This window comes from Anas platyrhynchos, chromosome 28, assembly GCF_047663525.1.
Source record: "Anas platyrhynchos isolate ZD024472 breed Pekin duck chromosome 28, IASCAAS_PekinDuck_T2T, whole genome shotgun sequence".
NCBI classification, from domain to species: Eukaryota; Metazoa; Chordata; class Aves; order Anseriformes; family Anatidae; genus Anas; species Anas platyrhynchos.
This window is the reverse complement of record NC_092614.1, coordinates 1656097-1681177: the sequence shown is the minus strand read 5'-3', so window position 1 is coordinate 1681177 and position 25081 is coordinate 1656097. Positions and strand designations below refer to the sequence as shown.

General features: G+C 53.1%; 1 protein-coding gene across 4 annotated transcripts; it reads left to right on the top strand.

Moving 5' to 3' along the window:
* Window positions 1-32: 32 nt before the first annotated feature.
* FAM117A (family with sequence similarity 117 member A) lies at window positions 33-25081 on the top strand. 4 transcript variants are annotated; one of them, XM_072029057.1, is made up of 10 exons: window positions 33-169; window positions 812-916; window positions 2960-3100; window positions 18786-18952; window positions 21251-21346; window positions 21845-21958; window positions 22281-22415; window positions 22919-23126; window positions 23327-23450; window positions 23917-25081. In XM_072029057.1, exons 3-10 carry the CDS (start codon window positions 3088-3090, stop codon window positions 24236-24238), a joined length of 1179 nt encoding a protein of 392 aa, XP_071885158.1. In that variant the 5' UTR covers window positions 33-169; window positions 812-916; window positions 2960-3087; the 3' UTR covers window positions 24239-25081. The 4 variants fall into 4 exon arrangements, with proteins under 4 accessions (XP_071885158.1, XP_071885159.1, XP_071885160.1 ...); XM_072029058.1 differs by having other exon boundaries at window positions 61-169; window positions 651-916; XM_072029059.1 differs by lacking the exon at window positions 33-169 and adding an exon at window positions 326-501.

The following is a 25081-nucleotide window of genomic DNA, read 5'->3' as shown; positions in this document are numbered from 1 at the left end:
TGAGTGAGGGCAGGAAGCCGTCGGGCTGCCCAGAGGGGAGCGGAGCGGCTCTTTTCCCTAGGCAGCCATCTTAACTGCGGGCAAACAGCGCTTTCCCGTGGCGGCCATCTTAGGGCCGGGCAGCGGCGGGGCCTTCTCGCTTCACGGAGCCGTTTGGGGGCGGCCGGCGGTGAGTCCCGGGGGCTGCTCGGGCCGGGGGGGCGGTGAGGGGACCCCGGGGGCTGCCCCGCTGCCGGGAGCGGCCTCCCCGAGGCCCCGGTTCCTCACAGCGTCGACCCGGCCGGCCCCGCTTCCCTGGGCGGGTCCCTCAGGGGCGGGCTGCCCCCGGCTCCCCTCCCCTCACGGGGGAGCTGTGGCCGTCAGGGCGCGTTTTGTACCCTCCAAGCGCTCTGTGAGGAGCTGCTTTTGGGGAAGGGTCGCCTGCGAGCCCTTTCCTGGGTTGTAGCTGAGGCAGGAGTTGCTTGAGGGTGATATATCCACGATATGAATGCAAGAACTGGGGTAAAAATAAGGGTGAATAGTCAAACGTTGATTTATTTGCAACTGTAGTTAGCTCTGCTCTACAGATTGTGAAGTAATCGGGGCCTAATCCTGTAATCCTTGTGGTTACGCGTCCTTATTCGTGCAAGTGATCCCACAGCATTTCACAGAATTTCTAGGTTGGAAGAGACCTCAAGATCACCGAGTCCAGCCTCTAACCTAACACCAACAGACCTCCACTAAACCATATCGCTAAGCTCTACATCGAAACGTCTTTTAAAGACCTCCAGGGATGGTGATTTCTTTCACACCAAGCTGTCGTTGCTCCTAGGTGTGGCTGATCTCCCAGGAGATGTTGGAAAGGAAACCTGAAGAAGCCGAGATGAAAGCTCCCTGCTTCTGCCCAAGCAGAGGAGAATGGGGAGCAGTGTGTGTGGTAGGTGAAGTGGGAACGTTCGTGTTTGTTGCAAATAAACGTATATGCAAGATAAAAACGGTGCACATGAAAACTCCAGGAAGGGGAACAGCTCGTTCGTAAGCCTGGGCGTTTCAGTGAAGCAGTTTGCAAACCTCCTGGGGCAAGGTGATTGCAGAAAACGCTGCTGCAGGAATGCACGTGGCGTACTCAGTGCTACAAGAGCAGCATCCGTGAAGACTGACTGAAATTTAAGTGAATCTCAAATTGTGGTTAAGCCAAAATCTAGCGATAGGCTAACAAACGTTATGCTCTCCAGGTATTAGACGAGCTTGAAATGTTTAGTTTAAGATTATAATTTGTGCTTCTTAAAACTATTGCCCCAAAGGGCGGTAGGGATGAGAATGAAGAAAAGTGCGGTAGAGAAGGAAGGAGTTAGTCTGAACACATCATAGTTGTTATCTCTCTTCCGTGAGACAAAGCTGAGACTTTGCAGGAGTGGATGTGTTTAATGTTGCAAACCGATGAAGGGCTCTAATGGAAATGTGGGGCAGTCAGGAGCAACAAAAAAGGTTTTAAAGGTCTTACAGATTGTATCTTCATCTTTTCTCTTCTTGCATTAAATAGAATCTATCTTTGTGAGAAAAAATGACAATTTGCTTAAAAGGTGGCTTTAACGTAATGTGTTTGCACCTTGCAAGTACCTAAATTCAACTGCAGGATGAAAAAGAGTAAAGAATATGATGAAGGCATAAAAAGTTCCACATTACCATATCCCACTGAAACAGTTACCTGTCAGTGATAGCTGAAGGGTTCCTCTTTTGAAAACTGTGCATCGTATGAGGGCTGCAGCACTTAATTGTTAAAACTTTAAGAGCCAGCCCAAACTTAGGAGGCTTCTGGTAGAAATAAAAATCTGCATTTTTAAACTGGATTTGTGTGTGGAGGATGTGCACAGACCTCGGCCACGTGCCAACGATTAGTATCAAAGGTGTTCCGTTACCAGCATTTGTCAGAGCTGAAATTTTAGGTCTGTTTTGGGGGAGAACAACAAAGAGATGGGAAACTGGAGAGGCTGCCTGTGCCTGCAGGTGCCTTCTGCGTTTGTCTTCGCCACTAGATGTCAGTGCATGAAACCGCTTCACCCTGAGCGAGTGGAATTGGGAATTGGTTTGTAAAGAGAAGGAATGATACCTTCAGGGTGCAAAATCAGCGTAGCTTCTGCTCATACCTATCTCCACCGTAGGTAAACCCCCTCAGTAAGGTTGTAAAGCTGCACTCAGTCTTGTAACTGTCCACATTTTCCAAGTAGGGAATGAGGAATTTCTTGGTGTGACACCTAAAGATTAAAGTTTAGCATGTGCTTGATGTCTTGAAATGTCATGTTAAACGACACAAAAAAGTGAGTTTTGTTTTTTAAATCCTAGGTTCTTGTATATATATGTGTAAGTGTGTGTATATTCTAAATTGCTGCTGCTGTCAGCAGAGTTAGCTACCAAAAAATCCAGCTAAATCTGTTGAAGCCTGTCTAGGTCTTTATCCTCACCAAAACTCATTGAAACTAAAGTGTTCTGTTTAAACAGAAGGATCTCTTGCTGAATCTTAAAAAACATAAGAGATTAAAAGGGAATTTCCACACACACACACACACAGAAGTCTCCATAAACAGATACGGGCATCAAGAGGTTGAAATTAGATTTAAAATTCATTTTACTCCCTGGGTTTCCACTTGCTCTGGAGACATGGCATTGAGGGATCTGCCCGAGGGATCTTAATGTGGCCATCGCTTACGGTAGTGTTAACAGAAAGTAGGTTTGTTTATGTAGGAATTAGGAAGCAGAATAAATGCTTGTAAATTACGTCAGGTGTTTCAGCTGCTTAAGTGCTTTATAAATGTTAAAGCAATCACTTTAATTGCCTCGTGCATTATTTGTTATGCTGCATTCCTACAGGGTTACTTTACCAGCTTAAGCATGTTTTAAGGCAAGTAGGACAAGCACCAGATGTTTTTATAGCAGATTTTCATTAATGTGTTGTATTTCATCAAATCTTACTTGCTTTTAGGCACCATCTCAGTCCAGCCCCGGGGGCTAGAGCTTTGGAAAGACTGGGGTAATGTTTGAGTGCTGCAACGATCCAGAACATTGTTACACAGATAGGAAGATCCAGGACGGCTGCTTCACTGCACTTTCATGTCTTCTGAAGGTGAGTTCAGGTGACTTTCACCTGGTTGGGGTTCCAGCTTAATTCCTTTCAGCTTGTGGCTTTTAGATGTGGAAGGTCAGGGCAGCAGAGCAGCAGCAGAGAACCTGTGGGTCCAAGAAACTTGAAGAATTTCTGATCCCAATTTGATGTGGCTCAACGTCTGTATTGAAGTGGGTCGCTGTCTCTCACAAGGGCCCTTTTACTGTACTTGAGGCCTCGCTGCTGGTTGTATTTTTGGACATGTCCCTGAGCAGCCTGATCTGCATTGGCCCTGCTTTAGAGCAGGGATTGGAGCCTAAATTATTTTCTCGCTAGCTGAGGAGCTTGAATTTGGTTCTTGACTGGATTAAACAAAGTCTAGTCGGTGATATGCAAACGAGTTCAATGCTGATAGGTGTATCCAAATTGTAGGAGGTGCAAAGACAGAATTTAATGGGGTAGAAAATCAGCTGGGGGGCCTGGGCTGGCAGTGAGTGCAGCGTTATGTATTTTCTGAGCCTTGGCTTGTTCAGAGCTGAGAGGCCAGCTCTCCACTGGGCCCTAGTACACGGCCAGAAGCAAACCCAACAGCAACAAATGTGTTTAATGCAGACAATAGTAGTGCTGATGTTAGTCTAGGCTGTTGGATTTATTTTGGGATTGGCGTGGTATTTGTTTCTTACTCCCATGCGAATAAAAATATGCACCAGCTGTTGTACATCAAGAGGAGCCCAGTTTGGAGGCAGTTCAGCAACCAGTTGAGGACTAACCCTTGCTACTGCTCCCATGCCCTGATCTTTGATAAAACAGGAGAGAACAGGTTCCTGGTAAGCAGTGTGTGTTTGGGGTGGGTGGTTTTGTTTTTTTTAAGCCTGGTCTAGATTTGAATGGATACTTAATGGTAGTATAAATAACCCCAGAAACCCCTTTAGGAAGAAATGCAGCCATGTACCACGCGTTGAGCCAAATATCTTACACCTCCAGCTAGCTGTGTTCTCTACAGGAGTGTTTCAGTTGACTTGAACAGAATCTGTGTACTCACTCTTTCCCCAGGGGCTCTGGCATGCAGACATCTGAGAGGAGTCTGGGTTTTCTGGCAGCAGGAGCAAGGTCAGGCCAGTTTGGCCTACATCATTTTTATTTTTTTTTTAATTGTAATGGAAAAAGGATCCAGTCTGAGCCTTGCTGAAAACAGAAGTTTTTCACTTAGTTACAGCTGAGTACAGCCACACTTCCCGGCTCCCTCCCTCCCCTGGGTCTCGTAGCATAATCTAATTATTAAATAATTGCAATAAGAGTACATTTTGCCCTGGCAAAATAGGTCTGACTAAAGCCTGTTGGTAGGACAGATATTTTTATGCCATCCTTGCCCCGTTCCTGCCAAAATAAGAGGGTTTTTTTTTTGGATTCTCGTCAGCTTTTGGATTTGTGATCTGATCTTTTGAAACATTCCTTCCAGTCTAGGCAGTGCTCTCCAACTGCCTGGCACTGCTGTTAATGCCTTTCTTCCTAATCAATCAAGCCCACTGCATGCTTCCTTAAAGGAAAACTCTGCTCAGGTTGTTCAGTCCAATGACACAAACTTTCACAAGTGTAAAAATAAAACCTGTTTGTCACAAAGAATCCCGCTGGTGTGGGAAGTGAAGGTAAAACTAATCCCTTTTGGCATTTCTGGGACTGTCCTGCAGGCAGTTCTTGCCTTAAAACCGACAGTGGTGCCATGGACAACCAGCTGCAGGCACTTTGTAGCTCAGTTTCTAGCTGACATAAATGCCTTGGTTGTAGTAAGGACCTTGAGGATATTAACAACAGCTTGTATATGTGTATAGCGGGGGCAGAATTTGGCTCTACTTGCTCCTCTAATTAAAAAGTAGTCCCAAATTGCCATCTTCTGGGTCTCAGGCAGTTGCTCAGCTTTATCTTTCCCTTAGTTTGTTAAGGGACTGCCGACCAGCCCAGCTCCATGCCTTAAAATTAAAGGAGCTAAAGAAATGCCACGCTGAAGATAAACTGCTGGAGGAAGTGTATCCTGGGCTGGGATCGGCAGCTTTTATCGGTTTTTATTATTCATTCCTCTAGCTAGAAAAAAATACAGGCAAATAGTAATGCTTGGGATGTGCAACGTTGCTGATTTCAGGGGCTCGTGTCCTGTTTGAGGTGCAGTGCAGCAAAATGGCTGTTCTTGGGGTAAGGTTTCTGTGCCAGCTGGAACTGGTGACTTCCTTTAAAACTCCTGCTTTTGTAATTATTCATGGCAAAAAGTTGTTTCTTCCCGTATGAACTTCTGGCGTGCTGCGCCCTGAGGTGAGCCAACTAGGTTATTTTCCTCAGCGTCTGAATTTTTTCCTAATTACCTGGTGCCAGTTGTTGCCCACGCAGTTTTCTGTACCTGGGCTTCAGAATTCACCCCTGCCATGTTCTGGAAAGGTTCAGCAACGCTTCTTAAGGAGCTTGTCTTGGGTCTGCCTGGTATCTAGGAGAGGAATGTTCCTGTGCCAAGTGCAGCCCTTTATGGAAATGTTTTTTTTTTTTTTCTATATCACGTCTCTAACACTTTCTCATCAAACTAGGTCTCAGGAAATAAAGTTAATGCTGTGTGACTGAGCTGTGCTTTGCTGGACAGTAGCTGATGGGTGAAGTAGAGCTCTAATCACTGACAATTTGCTGTGCCAGTGAAGGAACCATGGGCTGGCCTGTCCCGAGAACATACAGCTTCTGCTGCTGCTCTTTAACACGTCTTTTACACAGGTTCTCCTGAGCAAGCTGTCAGTCCTCCGGGGTAATTTCTTACATCCAATGCAGCCCGTGTTAATCTCGGAGATGAAATCTCTGGTGTTGGATAATTCCCGAATCTGGGTGATTGGGAACGGGAGGAGAGAAAAGGTCATCTTATCTTTTAGGGTGGGATAAGTGGGATCTGCCAGCAGAGATCACGAGTCCTGGTGTTAATGCCAGCTCCTGCACGGCTTGGCACAAAGCTGGGGTTGCTCTGAGTGCCCTCAACGCTACGAGCAGTGTAGAAGCAAACTGGAAATCCCGTCCCTTAGCTGCTGCAAGCGTGTGATAAAAGGATCCCAACCCAGATAATAAATGTCATCCCTGCTGTGTCTGTTTTCCAGCAGGACGAGCTTCAGGGTCCTAGCAGCAGGATGACGAGACGCCTGCTGTAGTGGCTGGAAGGAATTCGAGCAGCAGCAGAGGATGCTGAAGGTACGAGACGCTTTGTTACAGCTCTCCCTGCAGGAGACAGAACTGCTGATGGTGTTTGTTTAAACGAGGGCTGCTCAGGGGTTGTGCTGTTCAGGAGCTGTGTGCGCTTTCCCCCTTCCACATTGAATAGTCAGCACTGGCCCAGCTCGCTCCCCTTCGCCGCTTCGCTCTCACTGCCATGCTCTGTTTGGATGTTGGCAGCAGCGATTCCTTTCAAGTGTATTCTTCCTTCCTGGTTTATCGATGATTCATGCTTTTAGAGGCTTCCTGCCTTTCCATGACTTAGTGAAAACGATCCATTTCGTAACGTCTCCTTACTCTTAGCAGGGCTTGTGCTACGCTCCCAAAACTCCCACTGGTTTTTCACTGCGAGCATGACCAGACTGTGAAATAGCTCGGCTGGTCTGCTGAATAATCCGTTGGTCTCTAAATAAGCGGCAGTTTTATTTCTCTCACTCCTTAGAGCTGTTTGTCTCCAAACGTTTGAGTGCAGAAACTGTCAGGCAGTGCAGAACAGCCCCCTTTTTTGGGGAGTGGGAGGCAGACAGGCAGGCATTTTACTGCACAGTTTGGAGTGAGAGGAATTCTGTTTAAGGACAATGAGGGAAAGCTGAGCTTGTGGGCTCGATGACCCTTTGATCTTCCACGTTCATGATCAGGACTTTAAATCTGAGCTCTGCCTACCTCCTACCCGTAGCAAAGGGGCAGAAATGTGATCTCATTTAGGACTTGAGCGCTGCACCAGAGTGGCAGGGCTGCGGTGACACCTGCTCAGCCTTCCACATTTCCTCTTTGCCTGTTATTTCCTCCAGTGACACAGACAGAAGGCTGCTCCATCACCAGGAGATAACTGAAGCTTTGTGATGGTTGCTGATGGTGGTGAAACAAATGACTGGCTTTCTGGGCTCCAGATACTGAGGGTAGTTAAGGCAGGGCAGCTCTCCTGTCAGCTTACAGAAACTGCGGCGGCAGAAGCAACAGGAGCGAGCAGAGACGGGGTGATAAGGAGCTGGAGCCTTGCCCTGCAGCCTTGGAGCAGCTGTAAGAGGTTGTGTTGCTTCTATGCTGCACATCGTTAAGGATCCTTAATTATGGGGAGATGGCTGCGCTGCGTAGGCTCGAGAGTAGCCTGCAGGAAGGCAGGAACTTGAATTTTATTAACTCCTGTGCTGCGGTGGTTGAGGATGGATCCGGAAGGGCTCAGAGCAGCTGGGACAGACTTGGCTGGCTGATAACATGCAGCTCATCTGAGCCAGTGTGGCTGCAGCCCAACTGATAGGGAACAGCTGGGGATTTTGTGCCTCTTCCTACACAACAAAGCAAAATGGGGAGGGTTAAACCTGGAGGGAAGCATTTGGGGAAAAGCAAAGCTTGGACTTGAGGCAGAGCGGTGCTTGGCTCAGCCTTGCTGAGCCACTTGAATATTTGTTTTCAGTTTTCCTTGTGGTATTTATAGTGTGAGAGAGGCTCAGAGGAACCGGAGGCACAGCTGCGTGACCTCCTGTGTGCTCTAACCGATGGGCGCAGGGCAGTGAATGTGCCTGGTTTCTTCCAGCTGTGGGTGTTGGGTTCAAACTGTGGTGCCACAAAAATGGGTAGCAAAGAAACCGAAAGGTGAATTTGAATTTCTGGGCTGGAAGGACCCCCTCTGAAGGGATCTGAGAGGAAAAAAAGCTGAGCTACTGGCCTGACAGTGCAAAAGGAATCTATCTTGGGCATTTATCGGACTTTTTCACTGCATTTTGTGTTCTTTTGAACACCTGTACGTTGGTAGACACCCCTTTGTTTCTCTTCGTGAATTCTTTCTTTACCTTGGTGAAGAAATTGCTGGTACATGAGGACCTGAAGCGACTGATGACACAAGTTTGAGAAAATGGACAAAAGACTCTGATTACTGCCCATCATGATGTCCAAGAAATACATCGAGTGATGGAAAGAGCACAGAGAGATGAGAGACACCGTTGGTGGGACGCTTTGTTTGGATGGTTGCCAGCTGCCACGGGAATCTTCAACGAGATGCTTCACCCTGTTATTGTTCTATAAACGCTCACTGTATTATGTTTTATACTGACAATTAGTTTGTATGTTAAACTCTGATAATGAGATGTTTATCATCCATACACAAAGTACATACACTCGAAAAACCTCATTCCAAGAATGTATGTGGTATCCCCGACATATTCCAACTCTCGTGAAGCTTGAGTGCCTACAGTCAGGGGGTGGATTAGGTGGTGTAATTGCCTGAGGTAACTAGGGAAAAAAATAACATTCACATTTTAAGGAAAATGTACAGCATTGAAGAGGCTTTCAGGGTAGGGCATAGCTGCATTACCTGAGCGTTCCCTGGGCTTCCGACCTGAGCTGCTGTCGTGCTGGGGAAACTGGGGAAACTTGGTGTGCTGACCCTAAGGAACAGTACAGAGCGTGGAGTGCTCAAGACTCAAGTCACTCAAGCTCCCCTTAACGAGACAGGGCCCTATTTTAAATTCCTCTCCGATTGCGGGTAGGGATATATTTAGGATTGCTTAGAAAGAGCAAACACGGAGGGTCCAGTTGCACGCGGGGCTGCGTGACCTGGGGCCCTCAGGTCTACCCAAAGGCTTCTGTTAGGGCCCCGTTCCCGTCGTGCCCCGCGGCCTCCGAAGGTGAAAGAGAAACCGCGCCTGCCCCGCCCACGTGACCCGCCGCCCATTGGCCGCCGGCCCCGCCGGGCTGCGGAACACAAACAGCGCCGGCTCGCTCCCATTGGTCGAGACCGGGAAGGGGCGGGTCGCTCGGGTCGGCGTGCGATTGGCCGCCCTCAGGAGGGCGGGTTTTAGGCGGTGGGCTGTTCTTCTGATTGGTTGCGTGAGGGGACGGGGAGGAGGCGGGGCTTGAGGCTCTTTTTCCTCTTTGATTGGCTCTAGCGGGAGGGTTGACGCCCGTCAAGGCTAGGGGCGCCTCCGATTGGCTGCGCCCTCAGCGCGTGCACCGAGCGGCTGGCAGCGTGCTCTCACTGGCTACCCGGGAAGGGGCGGAGCCTCCGGCTCTTCCAACCGCCCAATGAGCGCCGCGCTTTTCCCGGAGGCCCCGCCCCCGAGCGTTGATAAGCGGCGGCCGCGAGCCGCGGGGCTCAGTGCGGCGGGGCGGGGGGGGCGGCGCGGTCATGGCGGGGGCTGCCGGCACCTCCTGCGGCCGGGGCGGGCCGGGGGGGGGGCTGCAGCCGCTCCGCGCCACCGTCCCCTTCCAGCTCCAGCTCCAGCAGCGCCGCGGGGACGGCGGCCGGGCAGGTAACGGGGCAGGCACCGTTATGGAGCGGGGAGGGGAGCCGGTAACGGCTGCTGGGCTTCGCTACCGGCCGGGTTTTGGGGGCTGGGGGGGTCGGGGGGAGGCAGGGGAAGGGAAGAAGCAACGGAGGGGGACGGGGGGGCGAGGTGAAAGAAGCCGGCTGCCCCCCGAGCCTGCCCTTTGTTCCGCTCGGTGAAGAGGCGAGGGTTGGGGGCGTGCTGACGGGGTCCGTGCCGGGCACTTGGTTTGGGTTCGTTGAAATTTGGCTTTTGGGGGGCCCGCCAAGCCCCCCGGGGCTTTGCTGTGTGTGTGAGAGAGCTGCTCCTGGGGCTGCAGCAGTGAAATATCCATTTGGGTTAAAAGTAAGCTTAACTGGAGCTCTTAAACAGCACAAAATACCCCTCAGGGTTTGGGCCAGCCCAGCTCGGTGCTGGCTGCCCGGGTGCAGTTCTCTTGTTGAATGCGGCAGCTCCTTCATATTAACGTTATCCTTGAATTAACAGCCTTAATATTTAAATTATCCTCGAATTAACAGCCCTTCTGCAGGTGGTGCGCGTCTCGTTACTCCACACGCAGTCGTCCCTGCCCCTGGCAGAGCTGGTATTGATCAGAGCAGCTATTAAAAGCTTTTTTAGCTCAATTTACACTTGAAACGAGTTAACGAAATGCATTTTGAGGGCTGGTTTCTCCTTCCTTCTCAGCAGTACCCTGAAACGGAGGTGAGGTTGCAGTTAATTGGGCAATTACTCTGTAGTTTCAGATGTTCCAGAAAAGAAAGCAGAGCTCACAAAAAGGAGAGCTCGGTGCTGTGCCTTGCTCCTGAGGGCAGCGAGGCTGCAGAGCTCGGCTGACATGAACCAGAATCGCTGCTCTTCATTTCTTCCTGGCTCCGTGCCTCGCTGCTCCGGCTGCAGGAGCTCGGATTTTTCCTCTCGATCATTTCGTCTGCAGCTTTGGAAGTGTTTGAATTTCCACTGCTCTTTTCCTCAGTCACTCGTAAGCTTCGGTTTGCTCCCTGCCTGCGTGGGAGCCGTGGCAGCGAACCGGCAGGGTTTAACCGAGAGCTGGTGCTGTAGTGACTCATAATCCACCCCTCCTGCTCCCACCTTTTGGGAGCTCAGCATGGAAACCTGGGGCTTTATCCCATCAGGTTGGGATCTGCAGGTTTTCTGAACTGCTCCGGAGCAGCCTGGTTTTTGGGGTTCTCAGTGCTGGGAGATCCAGGGCTGATCCTGCAGCTGCTCTGATAATAGAGGATCCTATTGAATCGAGGAGCAGCTGTTGGGTCTCTCAAAGGGCTTCTGTTGAAAGGGAAGAGCTCGAGCAGGGGGGTGCCAGGAAGTGGGGCTGCGAGGAGCTTGAAAGGACTCGGCTAGAAATGAAGGCACCGGGATGCCTGGTGGTGAAGCCGCTGCGTGGTGTTGGTATCGAGGTGTTTTAATTCATTTTCTTAAATGCAACGTGGCTTTAGGTGGTGAAGCAGGTAACGGGAGAGTTTCTTTGGGTCCAGCCAGAGCCATCCCTGCGGCAGCCCCGTGTCCTGGAGCGAGCTTTGTGGGGACCCCGCAGTCGAAATCACTCGATGGCAGTGCTCGTGCCGTTTGTGGTCTCGCTCATTTCCTCCTGAGCCCACACCAAAGCACCTGCAGCTTGGAGAATCCCCACGCTTGCAGCCTCCCCGAGCTGTCACACGTGAGTCCTGCTGCTGGGCTGCAGCCCCAGCCCCCCCCAGTCCTCCTCCTCGTGCACCGCAGGCCTGGAACCTGATTTTCTCAAGGAAGACTGCCAGAAAAGTCTCCGTGCTTCTCTTTTCCCAGTATGGCACTAGAGAAATAGCGTTATTTAAATTGCCCTTCACCTTTTAACGTGTGCCCGTGGTGTTTTGAGAACATGAGTGAGTAATTGGAGCTGGCTGACTTGGCTCGTGCAGGGAGAGGAACAAAATGGGGTATGGTGAAAAAAGCAAAGCCACGTCTCGTGTTAGGAGCTCAGCAGACTTCTCACAGTGCTCCTTTAAAAGCAGGGAGTTAATTAGGATGAAGTGCTGGCCAAGAAGCCACCGACCAACTGCTTCTCTGTGCAGCATTGCAATTAACTTCTTGGGGATTTCAGGATGTTGCCTCTCTCCCTTCCAAGCCCTCCACACGTCGGGCTTCTCATCCCTCTTCCAAACCCACCGGCTCGGTGCACTGCCTGGATCCTGCTGGGGAGATGGAGTGAGCGGGGTGCCAAACAGCTTTATTTGGGATCTGGACGCAGCCCGTGCCTGCTGTGTGTTATAGAGGCAGACGAGTGGGATGCTATTCCTAGGCAATGCTGGCCGAGTGTGTGTGTAGCAAAATGAAAATGGTTCTTTGGGAATAAAAATGTGTTTACCCCTTGAAAGTGCTGTGGGGTCGCTGCCCACGTGGTAGGGACACAGCAGAGCTGTTCCCGGGCTCTCCCTGCCCTTCTTTCCTTAGCTGCAGGGATCACAGGATGGACGTGGGGGTCTCCTTCCCCCCTCCTAATTGAACATCTCCAGCACTGCTGCTTGCTTTAGGAATCGGCGTGTGGTGGTGTTTCTGCATCCCACAGGATGAGGGTGAAGGTTTTGCTGCCCAAATGGTGGTGCAGGTGTTTGTGGTGGCTGCTTTTGGGTTTTCTTTCAATGCTTCTTAACACCTGGAGATTTTTGGATTTGCACGTAAGCAAATGAGGAAGGAACGCCCGGATTTATAACATCGATGTGCTTAAAACTGAAGGTTTTTAGAGGCTTGCTATCTATGAAGTCTTTAAAAACTAAAAAGCAAAAACCCTGCAGTGAGTGTGCAGAGTGCGGCATGGGGAAACGGCTGCTGTGCAAGCAGCTGCTTTCCAGGCTTGGCTTTTTCAGGTTTTGGGATTCACCACGACTGAGTAATTCTGCTCCTGCCTTTAGGGTTTTGCTGTGAGCAAACCCTAATGATGGAAACGAAGGGTTAAGCACAAGCAGGGAGCTGTCACGGGGAAAAAGTGGTTGTGGAGGGATGGGAAAACCTCGGAGGTGTCCTGCTGCTGCACGAGCCACGAGGAATCCTGCTCCTGTCCTAGGGGATGAAATCCCTCTTTGTACAAAACCCGGCTGAGCACAATGCGGGGCTCAGCTTTGCAGGTGGCTTTGGTTGGTGTAGGACGAGTTCCTCGTGGTAATTGGAGCCTGTTCAGGGTTGTGCAGCCCTCAGCTGATAGGGATCATCCCGTCAGCCCCAACCTGCTGCTCCCACTCGGTTAGCCTCTGGGTGTGGGAAAGGGGAAACAAAGGACACGGCTCTAACTCATCTTGCCTCGTGGTGACAGGCTGTGGGTGAAACAAGTTTCTCCCTGCTTCAAAACGCCGGGGATGACATCGAGAGATGGATTTGTGCATGGGGGAGGGACGGGAGCAGAGGGACTCGGAAGCTCTCGGGTTGTTTCCCCTCCGTAGGTTCTGAGTTCACAGCATGGAGAAGAAACGAGCCCTGCGAGAGGATTTATTGAGCCCGAAAGTGTTGAAATAGTGGGTGAACGGCGAGGCTTTTCAGCCCTGGTGCTTCCCTGTGGCTCGTGCAGCTGAGGGTGGCTGATTCAGTGTGACCGCAGCAGGGCAGGAGACCCCCACCAGCAAAACAGCGTTGGGCATGTAAAAATATCCCCTCTTGGAATCCCTGTTAGGCCATTTTGTGTTAAAAAGGATTCTTGGGCTCTCGTTCGAGCCACCTGCTAACACAGGGGTGGCTGCAGAGGAAACGAGGCAAGCATCAAGGCAGGTCGTGTGGCTGCAAGTTGAAAATAATGGGAGATAATTGTCTCTGTGCTTGCCTGCAGCCTGCTGTGGGGCTCTGGACAAGCTGCTTCTCTTCCCCTGCCTCATTTTCTCACCGTTTTTGCCATATCCTCAGTCTGAAAGCGTTCAGGAGCAAGATCTGTGTTTGAGGAGCAAGATCGACAGCGTTTGCACAGTTCCTGGCGTGCCGGAGCCTGAGGCCGCTCTGCATGAGTGTTGGGTGTGAGCTGCTGCCGTGCTCAGGTGAGCTTCTAGCAGCGAGCTGATCCCAAACTGCTCCTCTGCTCCATCAGCTGGAGCTGGCACGAGGAAGGGACATCAGGGCTATCAGCTGCTGGTTCTCCTGGTGCAGAATTATTCCACGCTGGGCGTTGCAGGCAGGCTGAAATCCTTCACAAAGGTGGCTGTGAAGGAGCAGGGGCTCGGGGCTTGTCGTGAGGTGCTACGTGATTGATGTCTCTGTGAGCGTGGAAAGGACAAGCTGCTTTTTCCTTGTTTCCTGGCTTGTCTGTAGCTGTTGAAATATCAAGGATGTCTCGCTCTGTTTGCTTTCCTCTGGGCTGGAAGAATTCCAAGGGCTTGGGAAGCAAAGGTTTCTCACCTTGAGTTGAGCGAGGGCCCTGCCTTCTGCCGTGATCTTGATGCCTAGATGCTTATCAGGAATTGATTTAAGTGGGTGTAACAAAAAAAAAGGAGGAAAAAAAACCCAAACCCAACCCACGTCTTCATAGCTGAGGGTTCAATCCTCTGAGACGGGTGCTGGGGGTGACTCCTTGGTCATCTCTGCGCTTCCAGATCAGGGTGAGCGAGTCCTAAAGATTAAACAAGACAGGACAGAAAGTTTAAACAGGTTTTTGCTCAATTCCAACCCCCCCTTATTGTTTGTCAGAGGCTGCCAGCTCATCTGTGTTTTCTTCTGGTTCCTCCATGGAATTGAGAGTGTGGAAGTGGGTCCGGAGGCGCTCCCCACCTGTACCAGGGGGCAGGAGATGGGTGTGCTGGGAGGTCCCCCCGTGGCTGGATTTAGGAGACGTGCACTTCAAGCAAAGGCTTTGAGGATGTTGAAATTCTTCCGATGGTTTTATCATTTGAAAAACAAACTTTGAAAGGATGGAGCTACAGGGGGAAAGTTCAGCTTCTCCTCCGTTAACTGAGTGCTCAGCTCCAGCTTCAGGCCTTGAGCAGCGGTTGAGGAAGTTGCTGTTTAACAGTGTCCAAAAAAACCCAAACCACCAAAAAAAAAAACACCCCACCAGCTTGAACCACGTGAATCTCCTCCGATGAGACCTGCAGATGCTCCGTCCTTGGGACTGCAAAGCCTGGGATTTCTTCGCTGGGCTCCAGGTTTGGGGAAGCCTCTGAGGCTGGGTGGGATCAGAGATCTCACACACCAACATCCGTGGTCCTCTTGCTGCCTTCGTCTCCCTGATTGTCAACTTCTGACCGTAATTCTCCTGCTTTGAGGGTGAAGTGAGGCTTTTCCTACCAAAAAATCCGCTGGCTGTGCTTGGAGGCAGCCTGCCCATTGCACCGGGACTCAGCTCCGTGTGCCCACCTGGTTCCTTTCCTGGTGGGTCCCTTTGGAGCCCCCTCAGCGTGGATTTACAGCCGTGGTTTTTACACCTTTTGGTTGCTCACCATCCTCTCTGTGCCTCTTACTCCACTTCTGGCTCCAGATCTGCTCCCGGTCCCCTCCCCTGAAGAAGACCTGCCGGGAGGTGTCTCGGTGCAGGGGATATCCCCTTTCTCTCTAGCTTCTGTGAACTTCCCTCTCAGCACTTCTCCAGCTCTGGGTCTCGCTTTCTTGAGCTCGTTTCCTGCCGTGGTGGCTGGGTGTGACCCTGCCACCAACCCCTGCCCAACGCTGCTGGTTTCCAGCTCGGTCTGCAGATCTCGGAGCTGTCTGTCCCAACCCCGAGATTTTAAATGGCATGAAGAACGACCAAAGCTGCTCCTCAGAGGCTCTGGGGGATTCTCGGGACAGAAATCTTGATTCCTTGCATGATTCTGGGCTGGTTTTGGGTGGTGTGACTGAAGTTGAGGTGTGCTTCTGAAATCCTCACCTTTCTTGAGAACAATGCTGGGAAAAGCCTTTTTTTAAAATATATTTTTCTTTCCTGTGCAGGTTTTTAGCCTTTGCTGTGTTAAAAGATTAGGACTCTTCAGAAATAGGTGGCCGTTGCATTTTGGCAGTGGCATTTTGGTCCGGACACAAATTCCTTCATCTGCTCTGTCAGGGGAAAGAAAACAAGAAGGGAAATCGGAGGCTGTGTTTCTGCAGCTATTTTGCTGTTGGGAATTCAGGCCTGTTGGGCCACAAGTCGTCAGGTAGCTGGGTTCACAGTGATGAAACTGCAGGGAAATTGAAATGAGATCTCCGAGGCTCACAGCATCACGAACGTGAGGGGTGTTTGTGATGCTCTGACACAGCTGGGCAGCTCAGCTCCGTTCTCCTGTAGGATTCCCGTGCTGGTGAACACCCCAGCAGAGCTGTTTTTTTGTGTTTTTTTTTCCATGCAGAAACATTTTGTGCAGAGATCTCCCAGGGGGATGTTGGAAATGAAGGAACTAGGACAGGGGTGCAGTGGGGGGCCCGGATCCACAGTCAGCAGCCTGCTTTGGGGTGAATTTTGGTTGGAAGATGTTCCTGCAGCACGGGTGCTGCTGTGCTTTTGGCAAATTTGGCTGGATTTTGAGAAATCCAGCTTGGGCATATGAGGTGTCCTCCTGTCCCCTGGCTCAGGAGTGTCACCCCAGTGTCACCTGGCTGCGGAGAGCACTGCGAGGTGCCCACGAGGGAAGCTGATGCAGAACCCCGGTAACAAGCTGTAATTTCTGGTACACCAAGGGGAAGAAATTTGCATGAGTTAATTATTGACGGGGTTGCTTGGGTTCCATCCTGGCTAAATGCTTCCTGACAAATACTCCTGAAAGCTCACATGCGACTCCTGTTTGAGCTAATAAAGTGAGAACTGCACCCAAAACCTTCTCTTTTTGCGAGAGGAGCCCCTGGTGTGGTGGTGAGGACGGCCCATCGCTCCGTGGTAAACTGTAACAGTCCCTGCTTCAATCTAATCAGCTTTATTTTTCATGCTTCATCACTTTAAGATAGATTTTGCGTGGACGCGTTCCAAAAAAACCACCAGGGCCTGAACAGCACGTCCCTGAGCTCCTGAGCAGTGCTGTGATAGGGAAGGGTCAGCTTCCCCAGGCTGAAATCTGCAGGGGGGGAAGGAAGGAAGAAAATTGTACAACTCTAAAGAGCAAGCAGTAGTGGGAACGTTATTTTTGCTTGCCAGCGTTTGTGGATCCAGCTTTAAATACTGAGACTCTTGAAGTTTTGGGGTGGTGAATTGAAAGTAATTTATTTTATTTTTTACAAGTTGACTGAAACCTGTGGTTATCTTTTTGGATACAGAGATTGGTGCAGGAGACTAGGTAGGAAGCTCTGAGCTCCTGGTCGTTGTCGTGGCTGGCAAAGAGCAGGGACCCTACAAATCCCCACCACCAGTCCTGCGAGCAAACTGCGCCCTTGCTGCTACATTTGGGATAACATCCGACCTCGAGGCTTCTCAGCACCCGTTGCAGCACCCGGAGGCGGCTGAGTGGCTCCTGGAGATAGAGCAGCGGTTCCCTTATCTGCAGCAGCTCTGCGGTGCCCATGGGGGAATAAAAGCACCCCCGGAGAGTAAAAGCACCCCCCGGAGCTGGCTTTTCTCAGCTGGGTGGCTGTCTTGGCCCCGGGCCACACTCGTGGCCGGGTGGCAGCTGTGCAGGCTGGGTGCTGGGGGCTGATAATAGCACGGGGCTGTAAACAGGACGCTCCACCCTGCTGTCACCTCTCCCTCGTGCCCCAGCTCCTCTCCTGCACCCCTGGGTGCTGCAGGGGACCCTGCCCGGCCTCTGGTGGCACCACGGAGCCCCAGCTCTCAGCGTGTGGGTGGCTCTGGGGGTGCTTTGAGCATCCCATGGGGTCTCACCGGGGTGTCAAACCCGCTTCAAGCTGGTGGTGCCCCGTTTGGGTTGGGCAAGGTTGGGTTGGGAAGGTTGGGGAGGTTTTGGGGGCCCTTTGGGGAGCTGTGCAGGATGAGGAGCAGCTCCCCGGTGGTGGCAGCGTTCAGTTCTGCCAGGAACATCATCGGAGAGAGTGGTGTGAGGGGAAAGAACCAGCTGGAGATGCAAATATTGGAGCCCGTGGGGGCACAGAGGCACAGGAGAGGAAGCTGCAGACCCTAACGAGTTCCTAAATGAGTTAGGGGTAGCTGTGTTAGGCTGCTGGAAGCCAGGAGCGTGTCTGAAATGGCAGCTGGAGCCAGCACAATAAGCCTTTAATCCCGTGTGGACCTTCCGAGGTGTGGCTGTGCTGCAAGGAATAATGCTCCTGGCCCTCCCAGGTGCCTTTGTTCCTACCCTTTTCTCCCCTACAACTGGAATTCCGCTCCCAAACGGTACCTCAGCTGATAAAAGGATGTATTTAGGCCCTGAATGCCAGGCAGTGAGTGCTGTAAAACCTTTGCCTACAGAGGTTTTTGGCAAGCCCCGTGCAGTGCCCAGCAGCTCTGAGGCTGCTTTTCGTGTGGGGAACTCGCTGCCTGCCTGCCCACAGTTCCCTGATTTTGGGGAGGAAGGAGAAAACCTGCAGCAGAGCTGCCCACGGCCTGAATATCTTGCCGGGAGGCCACGGGGCTGCTCTTAATGTGCGTGGTAATTAGCGTGGGTAATCAAACTGAAACGCAAACCGAACTTTCTGCTGGCTTCAGCTCGCCTCTCGCCCTTGCCGTGGCCAGCGCGCCTCCTCGCAGCCTCAGGGGTGGTGACAGACCCATGGGAGTGGTGCTGGCACCCAGTTTGGGGCTGACTGGGATGTGATGGAGGGGACTGGGAAGGAGCAGCGAGCTGTGCTGCGTGTCACCACGGCCTCAGCTCGCGGAGCCTCCTGGCTCTCCGTGCTGTTGGCTCGCGATGGGTTTGCATCGCTGCCCAGCCTGGTTTTATTTAGGAAGCAGCTCTGTGCACAGCGTTCCCAGCTCTGAAAGTCAGCACGGGCAGCGTGGAAGCTGGGCAGAGCAGAGCTGCAGGGCAGGTATCCGTGCTCTTCCCTCCTGCTCATGTAAAAGCGAGGTGGCCGTGTCAGGTATTTTGCTCAGACATGCAGCAGCAACCCCAACCTACTCAGGAACATCTCATCAGTGGTTCTGAGCAGCCTCTTGAGGGCTGCGATGAAATCTCCTGCTCTAAAGGAGCAATCTGCTGGTGCTAAGCAAGAGATCGGCGCTCTGCAGTGGAGCAGAGCAGTGAGGAGGAAAACTAAAAGGATTTGTGTGGGCTGTGCGTCCTAATTCCCTCCTGGTGATGTTTGTGCTCGATGTGGGCTCGTTAATTGGGGTGGCTTTTGCTGGGTTTTGGTTTTGGAAGTCTGAATCTGTTCCCTTTGTCCTTGTCTAGCCAGCGTTCCCTGTGCTGCTGCTGGGGAGAAGCCGTGCCGGCCCCGGCAGCCCCGTGTGCGGCGCACCTCCTCGCTGGACACCATCGTGGGCTCCTACCTGCTGGGGCAGTGGCCGCGGGATGCTGAAGGAGCTGCTGCTTCGTGCATGAATGACAAAGCCACCCAGGTATGACTGCAGAGCACCCGGGCTGTTTCTGGGTCGAGAGAGGGCCAACAGAAAGGTGTGTAAGGTGGGAGAGAAGAGACAGAGCGTTAAGGCTCCGGCTTGTGCAGCTGCGACTTTCTAGGAAGGCTTTTTCCCCTCTTGCTTCTCAGCTTCGATTGATTCCCCTTTGGTGCAGAGTTGGAATTTCCTTGGCCTTGTTTGGAGGCAGATGGCTGCTGGCTTTCTGCTCCAGCCCTGGCTCAGCACTAGTGGTGTGTTTTTTTTGTGTTTTTTTATTTTCTGGCTCGCAGCTCTGGGCCAAGTCCTTATATAACACTCGCGGGCTGAGTGCCACACGCTGGGAGAAGGCGAGGGTGCTCCCACAGCAAGGCTCGCTAGCACGGAGAGCTCTGCTGGAGGGTGGAAAAGCTCCAGACCTCGAGGAACTCTTAGCAACCTGTAAATATTGCTGTGTGGCAGCAAACAGCGCTCGCCTATCTGCGGAGGTGAAAGAATTCAGAGGGATAAGAGCATCCGTTTGCTTAACGAGCCGTTTATTTAGCACACTCCCGTCTGTGTGAACTTGCTGTTTGATCTTTGTCAACAGTTTAACGGGGCTGTTTGCAGGAAATTCTCAATTGGATTCCAACTTCCATTGTCCTTTTCCAGCGGGTTCTCCCCTGCTTTTGTTTGGGTTCTGGTGCCCAAGAGCACTGCTGAGGGCAGAGGGCGTGCTGGAGAGGAAGGGAAAGAATTTGAACCTGATTTCAGAGTTATTTCTGGGAATACTCCTCCTTTCTGCCTTAAAGCAGATGGGCAGTGGTGGCAACACTTAACCCCGGTGCTTTCGAGCTAATTAGTTTGGTCCTTTTGGGGACAAGGCTGGCAAAGTGGGGCATCTCCTTCCCAGAACGGGGACGGCACTGCCTTGCTTCTGGCTGCCGAGCTTGAAGCTGCTCACTCCTGCAGTGAGGCCAGGCATGGGGCATCTTCCCTCAGCTGTCTGCAAGGAAATGCTGATTTCACCTTGTGATGTGCTTGGAAAGGAGCAGAAATCCCCACGCAGCCACTTGCCTGATGCTGGCAGTTGGGAATAAAGTCCCCACTTCCAGACCTCCCTGTGCATTAACAAAACGTTCCTCACTGCGACCTCCAGGACTTTGCCACTCCTTCCACTTATCAACGTTGGGACTTTCTCTGCTAGCCAGCACATGTTTACTTCCCCTCCCTTGTTCAGCTCCCCATCAGCTGTTTGGCAGAGCCCTGGAGATTTGCTGTTGTAGGGTGCTGAAGTGAGATACGGGCGCAGGTGCTGGCTGTGGGGGCGAGGATGGCAGCCGCCTGCATGATTGGAGCTCGCGGCTTTATCTCGCTGTGCAAAGCGTTTTTCTCTCCCCTTTCTGAGGAAGCGGTTTTGCCACAGTTAGTACAGAAGGTTCTGTAATTTCCTTCTGCCTGTGAGAGGTGGGATGCGCGCACATCTCTTCCTTTTTAGGCCCTCTTTCCTTGCGCTGCAGCGCTCGGTGCTCGGGGTGTCGCAGCAGCAGGCTGCAGCGAGGGACTTCTTGGAGGGTGCAGGTGCTCGGGAGCCTTCCTGTGACTGGAGAGGATTTTCTCCCACGCCCTGGGCTGTTCTCAGCAGCTGGAGTTGAGCTTTTGGCAGACTCGCCTCTTGCAGTCGTGTGGGTTTTCTCCTGTAGGCCTTTAGCTTTCCTCCTCAGCTTTCTTCTGGACATAATCTGATTCAGGAGAGGATATTTGAGGGAGGAAATGAGATCAGGGGTGCCACGTGTGAGAGCTGCGAGGCTGGTGCTTGCTGTAGGATTTCCTTGGCACTGTCTGGGAGTAGCACAGGGACGGCTGAGGCTCCTCTGGGCTGCTGTAGTTTAGCAGGACGCTGGGGTAATGGTTTGGGTTGCAGGAATTTCTTCTCTCAAACCCAACTGAACGCTAAATCAGAGCGACATCTGTGCCGTGATGTCTGCTGAAACAGAGACCCAGGCAGCAAAGGGTCGTAGCCGTGCAGAAATTGGTGAGCTGTGCTGGAGGAGGTGTGCGAGGGAGGGCTCAGATCAGCCCGGAACGCAGGAGGAGGTCGGGTTTCTGCCCTGGAGGTCTGGGGGGTCCAGGCTCCCAACAGGCACGCGTTTGGGTCAAAACGTTGAGGTTTTGGCCAACGCTTGGGTATTAACGGGGGAAGGCTGGAGCAGGGCTGTGAAGGGGCAGGAGCTGCTGACTTTGGTTCTTTGGGACTCCACCACAAGCGTCCAGCTCAGCCAATGTCGTGATTGTTCTCAGCAATGTTTCTCCTCGCTTCAGACTCCGGTGTCCTGGCATGACGCGGAAGTGGGGAAAGCCAGCTCCAGTTCTCACAGGCGTTCTGCTTCTTGGGGTAGCGCAGATCACCGCAGAGAGGTAACCCAGCCCCGCGCTCCCGATGCTTCAGCAAGATCTGTGTTAGTCCTTAACGTCCAGGAGGCTCCTGCTTGCGTGGTGGGGGGGAATTGGGAGGACAGGGAGATCAGACCTCAGCCCCTGTCCTCATCGCTAACGCTCTGTGATGCGCCGAGAGGCCGAAATTGCAGGCAGCTGGTTGGAAGGAAGCTCGGAGGTGGCGTGGTGTGCGTGGGGTCCGGCCCCGTAGGTGGAAAATAACCCAGCTCCAGCAGCAGGACAGCACCGGGCAGGCTGCAGGGGGGTGTCTGTGACAGTGTCTGTGACGAGGCCTTGCATGAGCGCTCGGTCCATCCCCTGGGAGGTGGCCGGAGCCGCTCGTGGCGCGGTCAAAGCCGTCTCCGTCTTGGCACTTTCTCGAGGGTTGAAAGAGAGGGGGAGGAGAGAGGCGAGGCAGGACCCTTTGTGGTGGAGGCGTGTTGGCTCGCCTGGTTCTGTAGCCGAACCTTTGTTTGCTAGATTGCCAAACTGAAGCAGCAGCTCCAGCGAACAAAGCTAAATGGCAGAAGTGGCAAAGAAAAGGAGAAGAGCTCCCCGCTGCCGGGGGACCATGCTGTCCTCGGATCGCTCCGGGTACGTTCACATCTCCCCTGCTCCGCTGTCGCTGCGCCTTCCTGGTGAGGCCGAGCTCCTGCTGGCAGCCTCCAGGCTTTTCTCAGAATTTTTACCCTGCTTTCTGAGAAAGGAGAATTTATTTATTTATTTTTCATTTTCCTCCTCTTCTTCCCCCACCTCTTCAACGTGTCCCTGGGCTTTGATCTGCAGTCAGTGAGTTGACACGAGCCTTCTGTCAGTCCTCTCTGGGCAGCTGCCTGGGGTGCTGCGGGACAGGATGGAGCTGAAAGGGCTCGGTTGGTGCAGGTGCATTAATCTCTCTGCCTCTGGGTCGTTGCAGGACTCTCCTTCAGGCTGCCTTTCCTCGTCTGCTATTCTGAGACTCAGCCCTTGCTTGCATAGGAGCCTGGAAGGGCTAAACCAGGAACTGGAGGAAGTGTTTGTGAAGGAACAGGGAGATGAAGAGCTTTTGAGGGTGAGTGAAGGTCACCAGATTGTCCAGAATCTCCTGGGTGGTCTCCGAAATCCTTTCCTCCAAGGACACTCGCTGTCTGTATCTGTTTGTTGGCCACGGGGACGGGCTCTGTGTCTGGTTTCGTCTTGTTCTAGGCGTGTAAATGTCTGAGTTGTGCCAAGTGGCTGCTGGCTTCCCTCTGTAAAACTGGCTGGTGCGACGAGAGATGAGCCAGGGGTAATCCTGGACTGGATGACGCCTCGCTGGCAGCGTTGAGGTGCTGTCGCAGACTGGCATCCAGAGGCTGTTTTGTGCTGTGCAGAGGTGGGAGGGGACCCCAGACAGCTTGCAAAACCCTTCAGCATATTAGGGAAGGGTTTTTGTCCTTCTGCTTTGCCAACAACTGCCTCGCCCCCTGAGGTGGAAGCCGTCCCTGTGTCGGGATCCAGCACCCCAAGCAGCTGCCGCACCATTTTGCTGCTGAAAGGGTTTCTTGCTCTGCTCAGGCTTTGTTTCTTCCCTAGATTTTGGATGTCCCAGATGGCCACAGGGCACCGGCACCTGCCCAGAGAGGCTCTGGAGATGCAGCCCTGACTCTGGAGCCCTGCAGCAGCCTCTCGCTTTCTCCTTCCCCCTCAGTGCCTCTCCACCTTTCTCCACACACCCCAGGGAGGCTGGCAGCAGGAGAGCTCCCTGCTGCGGATGAGGCGCAGCCAGATCCCAAGGAGAAAGGTAAACGCTGAAAGGCCAGGGTCTGGCAAGTTGGGGGGTGGAGGATGTGAGCTGGGAACCCCACGGGTAAAATGCTGAAGCTTTAGGGCATGGCTGCAGCCTACAGACACGGGGTGTAGAGGAGCACGCCTGGGGTTGGCTTCTGGTGCTGCTGGATTCTTTGCAAAACGTCTCCAAAAGTATTTCTTCTTCCCTGCTAGAGGAGGGCAGCCCCTCTCCACCAGTCCTGGCCTTCGCTTCTTCTCCTCGGCCCAACCACAGCTACATGTTTAAACGGGAACCTCCCGAGGGCTGCGAGAAAGTGCGTGCCTTTGAAGAAACCTCGTAAGTATGAGGAGCTGCGGGTGGTGGGGAGCTCACATCAGGCTGGGGCGGGGGCAGGATGCTGGGGCGGGGGCAGCTGATGCTTCTCTTGCTGCAGTTGTCACCCCCTGCCCTGTGCTAGAAGTGGGAAATGGTCTCTGAGAAAACATTTGTCCCAAAAAAGTGGCCTCTCAGGTCCTGGTGGAGGAGCTGGAAGTGGAATTGCCAACCCTGAGCCACTCGGGAGGGTCTTGGTGTTCTGTGCCCTTCCCAGGGGGTTGTTCTCAGCACAGCCTCTCAAGGCTGTTCACCTAAAACCGTGCTTCCAGAACCAAACGGGCTTCTCGTGCTGCTCTGTGCCGAGCAGCAGTCCCCACAGCACAGGGAATTGAGCTTTTAGGCAGCAATTTGAGGAGCTCCTGGCTCCGGGTGCTCTCCCTGCAGCCGGGCAGCCTCTGTTCCAGCTCACATCCCCTTCCTCCCACAGCTCCCCCGGCCCCGAGCACAGCTTCCAGCCCTCCTGCCCGGATAAGAACAAAGTGCACTTCAACCCCACCGGCTCTGCCTTCTGCCCCGTCAGCCTGGTGAAGCCTCTTTTCCCCAACATGGGCTTCCTCTTCAGGGGCTTCCCGGCCTCTTCCAGCCCCGCCGCTGGCCCCTTTCCATCCTGCCAGCCCCCGGCCCCATTCCTCGGGGTGCGGAAGGACGCTGCCGGCGATGTCTCCAAGTCGCCTGCGTTGAACTACGAACACTGGAAGCGCGGCCAGCCCGAGGAGAGCGTCGTCTTCCACAGCTCCCTGGTGGTGTGAAGCCCAGGGGAAGGCAAGGCGGCGGCGGCAGCTCCTCCGTGCACCTCAGCCAGCCCCTGGAGACAAAAGTGCCTTGAGGGTGGGATTGAGAGCCACAGGGGCGGCTCCGGGATTGGGATTGAGAAACCACAGCGGGCGTCCTCCGAGGAGGGTGCCAGAGGGGAGCTTCCTCGCTGCTGGAGGGGCTCGATTTGCTGATCTCCCCCGTTTTGAAGCACTTTCCTGTGGTGAATTGTCGGCGTTACCTGCGGGATTGTCCCCCAGCAGAGGCAGAGCCGTGCTCCTGGGGCTCCCAACGCCAAGGATTGAGGTGGAACATCCCGGCTCCTCCTGTGGGGAACCCTAAATGGGGGGAAAAGGGGGGAAAAAGGGGCTCAGAGGGGGAGGCGACGCTGACCTGTGGGGTAAATGGGCTCCTGCTGTGGCACGGGAGGGGGCTGGGGAGCACCCCCGGGGTGCCACAAGCCTGAAGGGGTAAAGAAAAGAAGCTTTAGGGGGCCGAGAGGAAAAAAATGCTGCAAAGGGGGGGGGCCGGGGGGGGGGCGCCTCAGCGCTGCCTCCCTGAGGGGAGAGCGGCCTGGGGGGGGGGAGGGGGCGGGAAGGGGACCCGGAGCCCTGAGGCGCCGCCTTGCTGCCCTCTCCCATGCCCCTTCCTGGCTTCCCCCGCAGCCGGCCCCATTTTGAGGAGTTTTTTGACCGTTTTTTGACTCTTTTTCGACTCTTTTCGTTTGTGTTTTGTTGTTGTTGGGGGTGGGGGGGGAGCCCCGCGCTGGCTGCAGGTCGGGTTCGCGTTTCTCAAAGGAGAAAACCAATAAATAAATAAATAAATGACGGGTTTGGGCA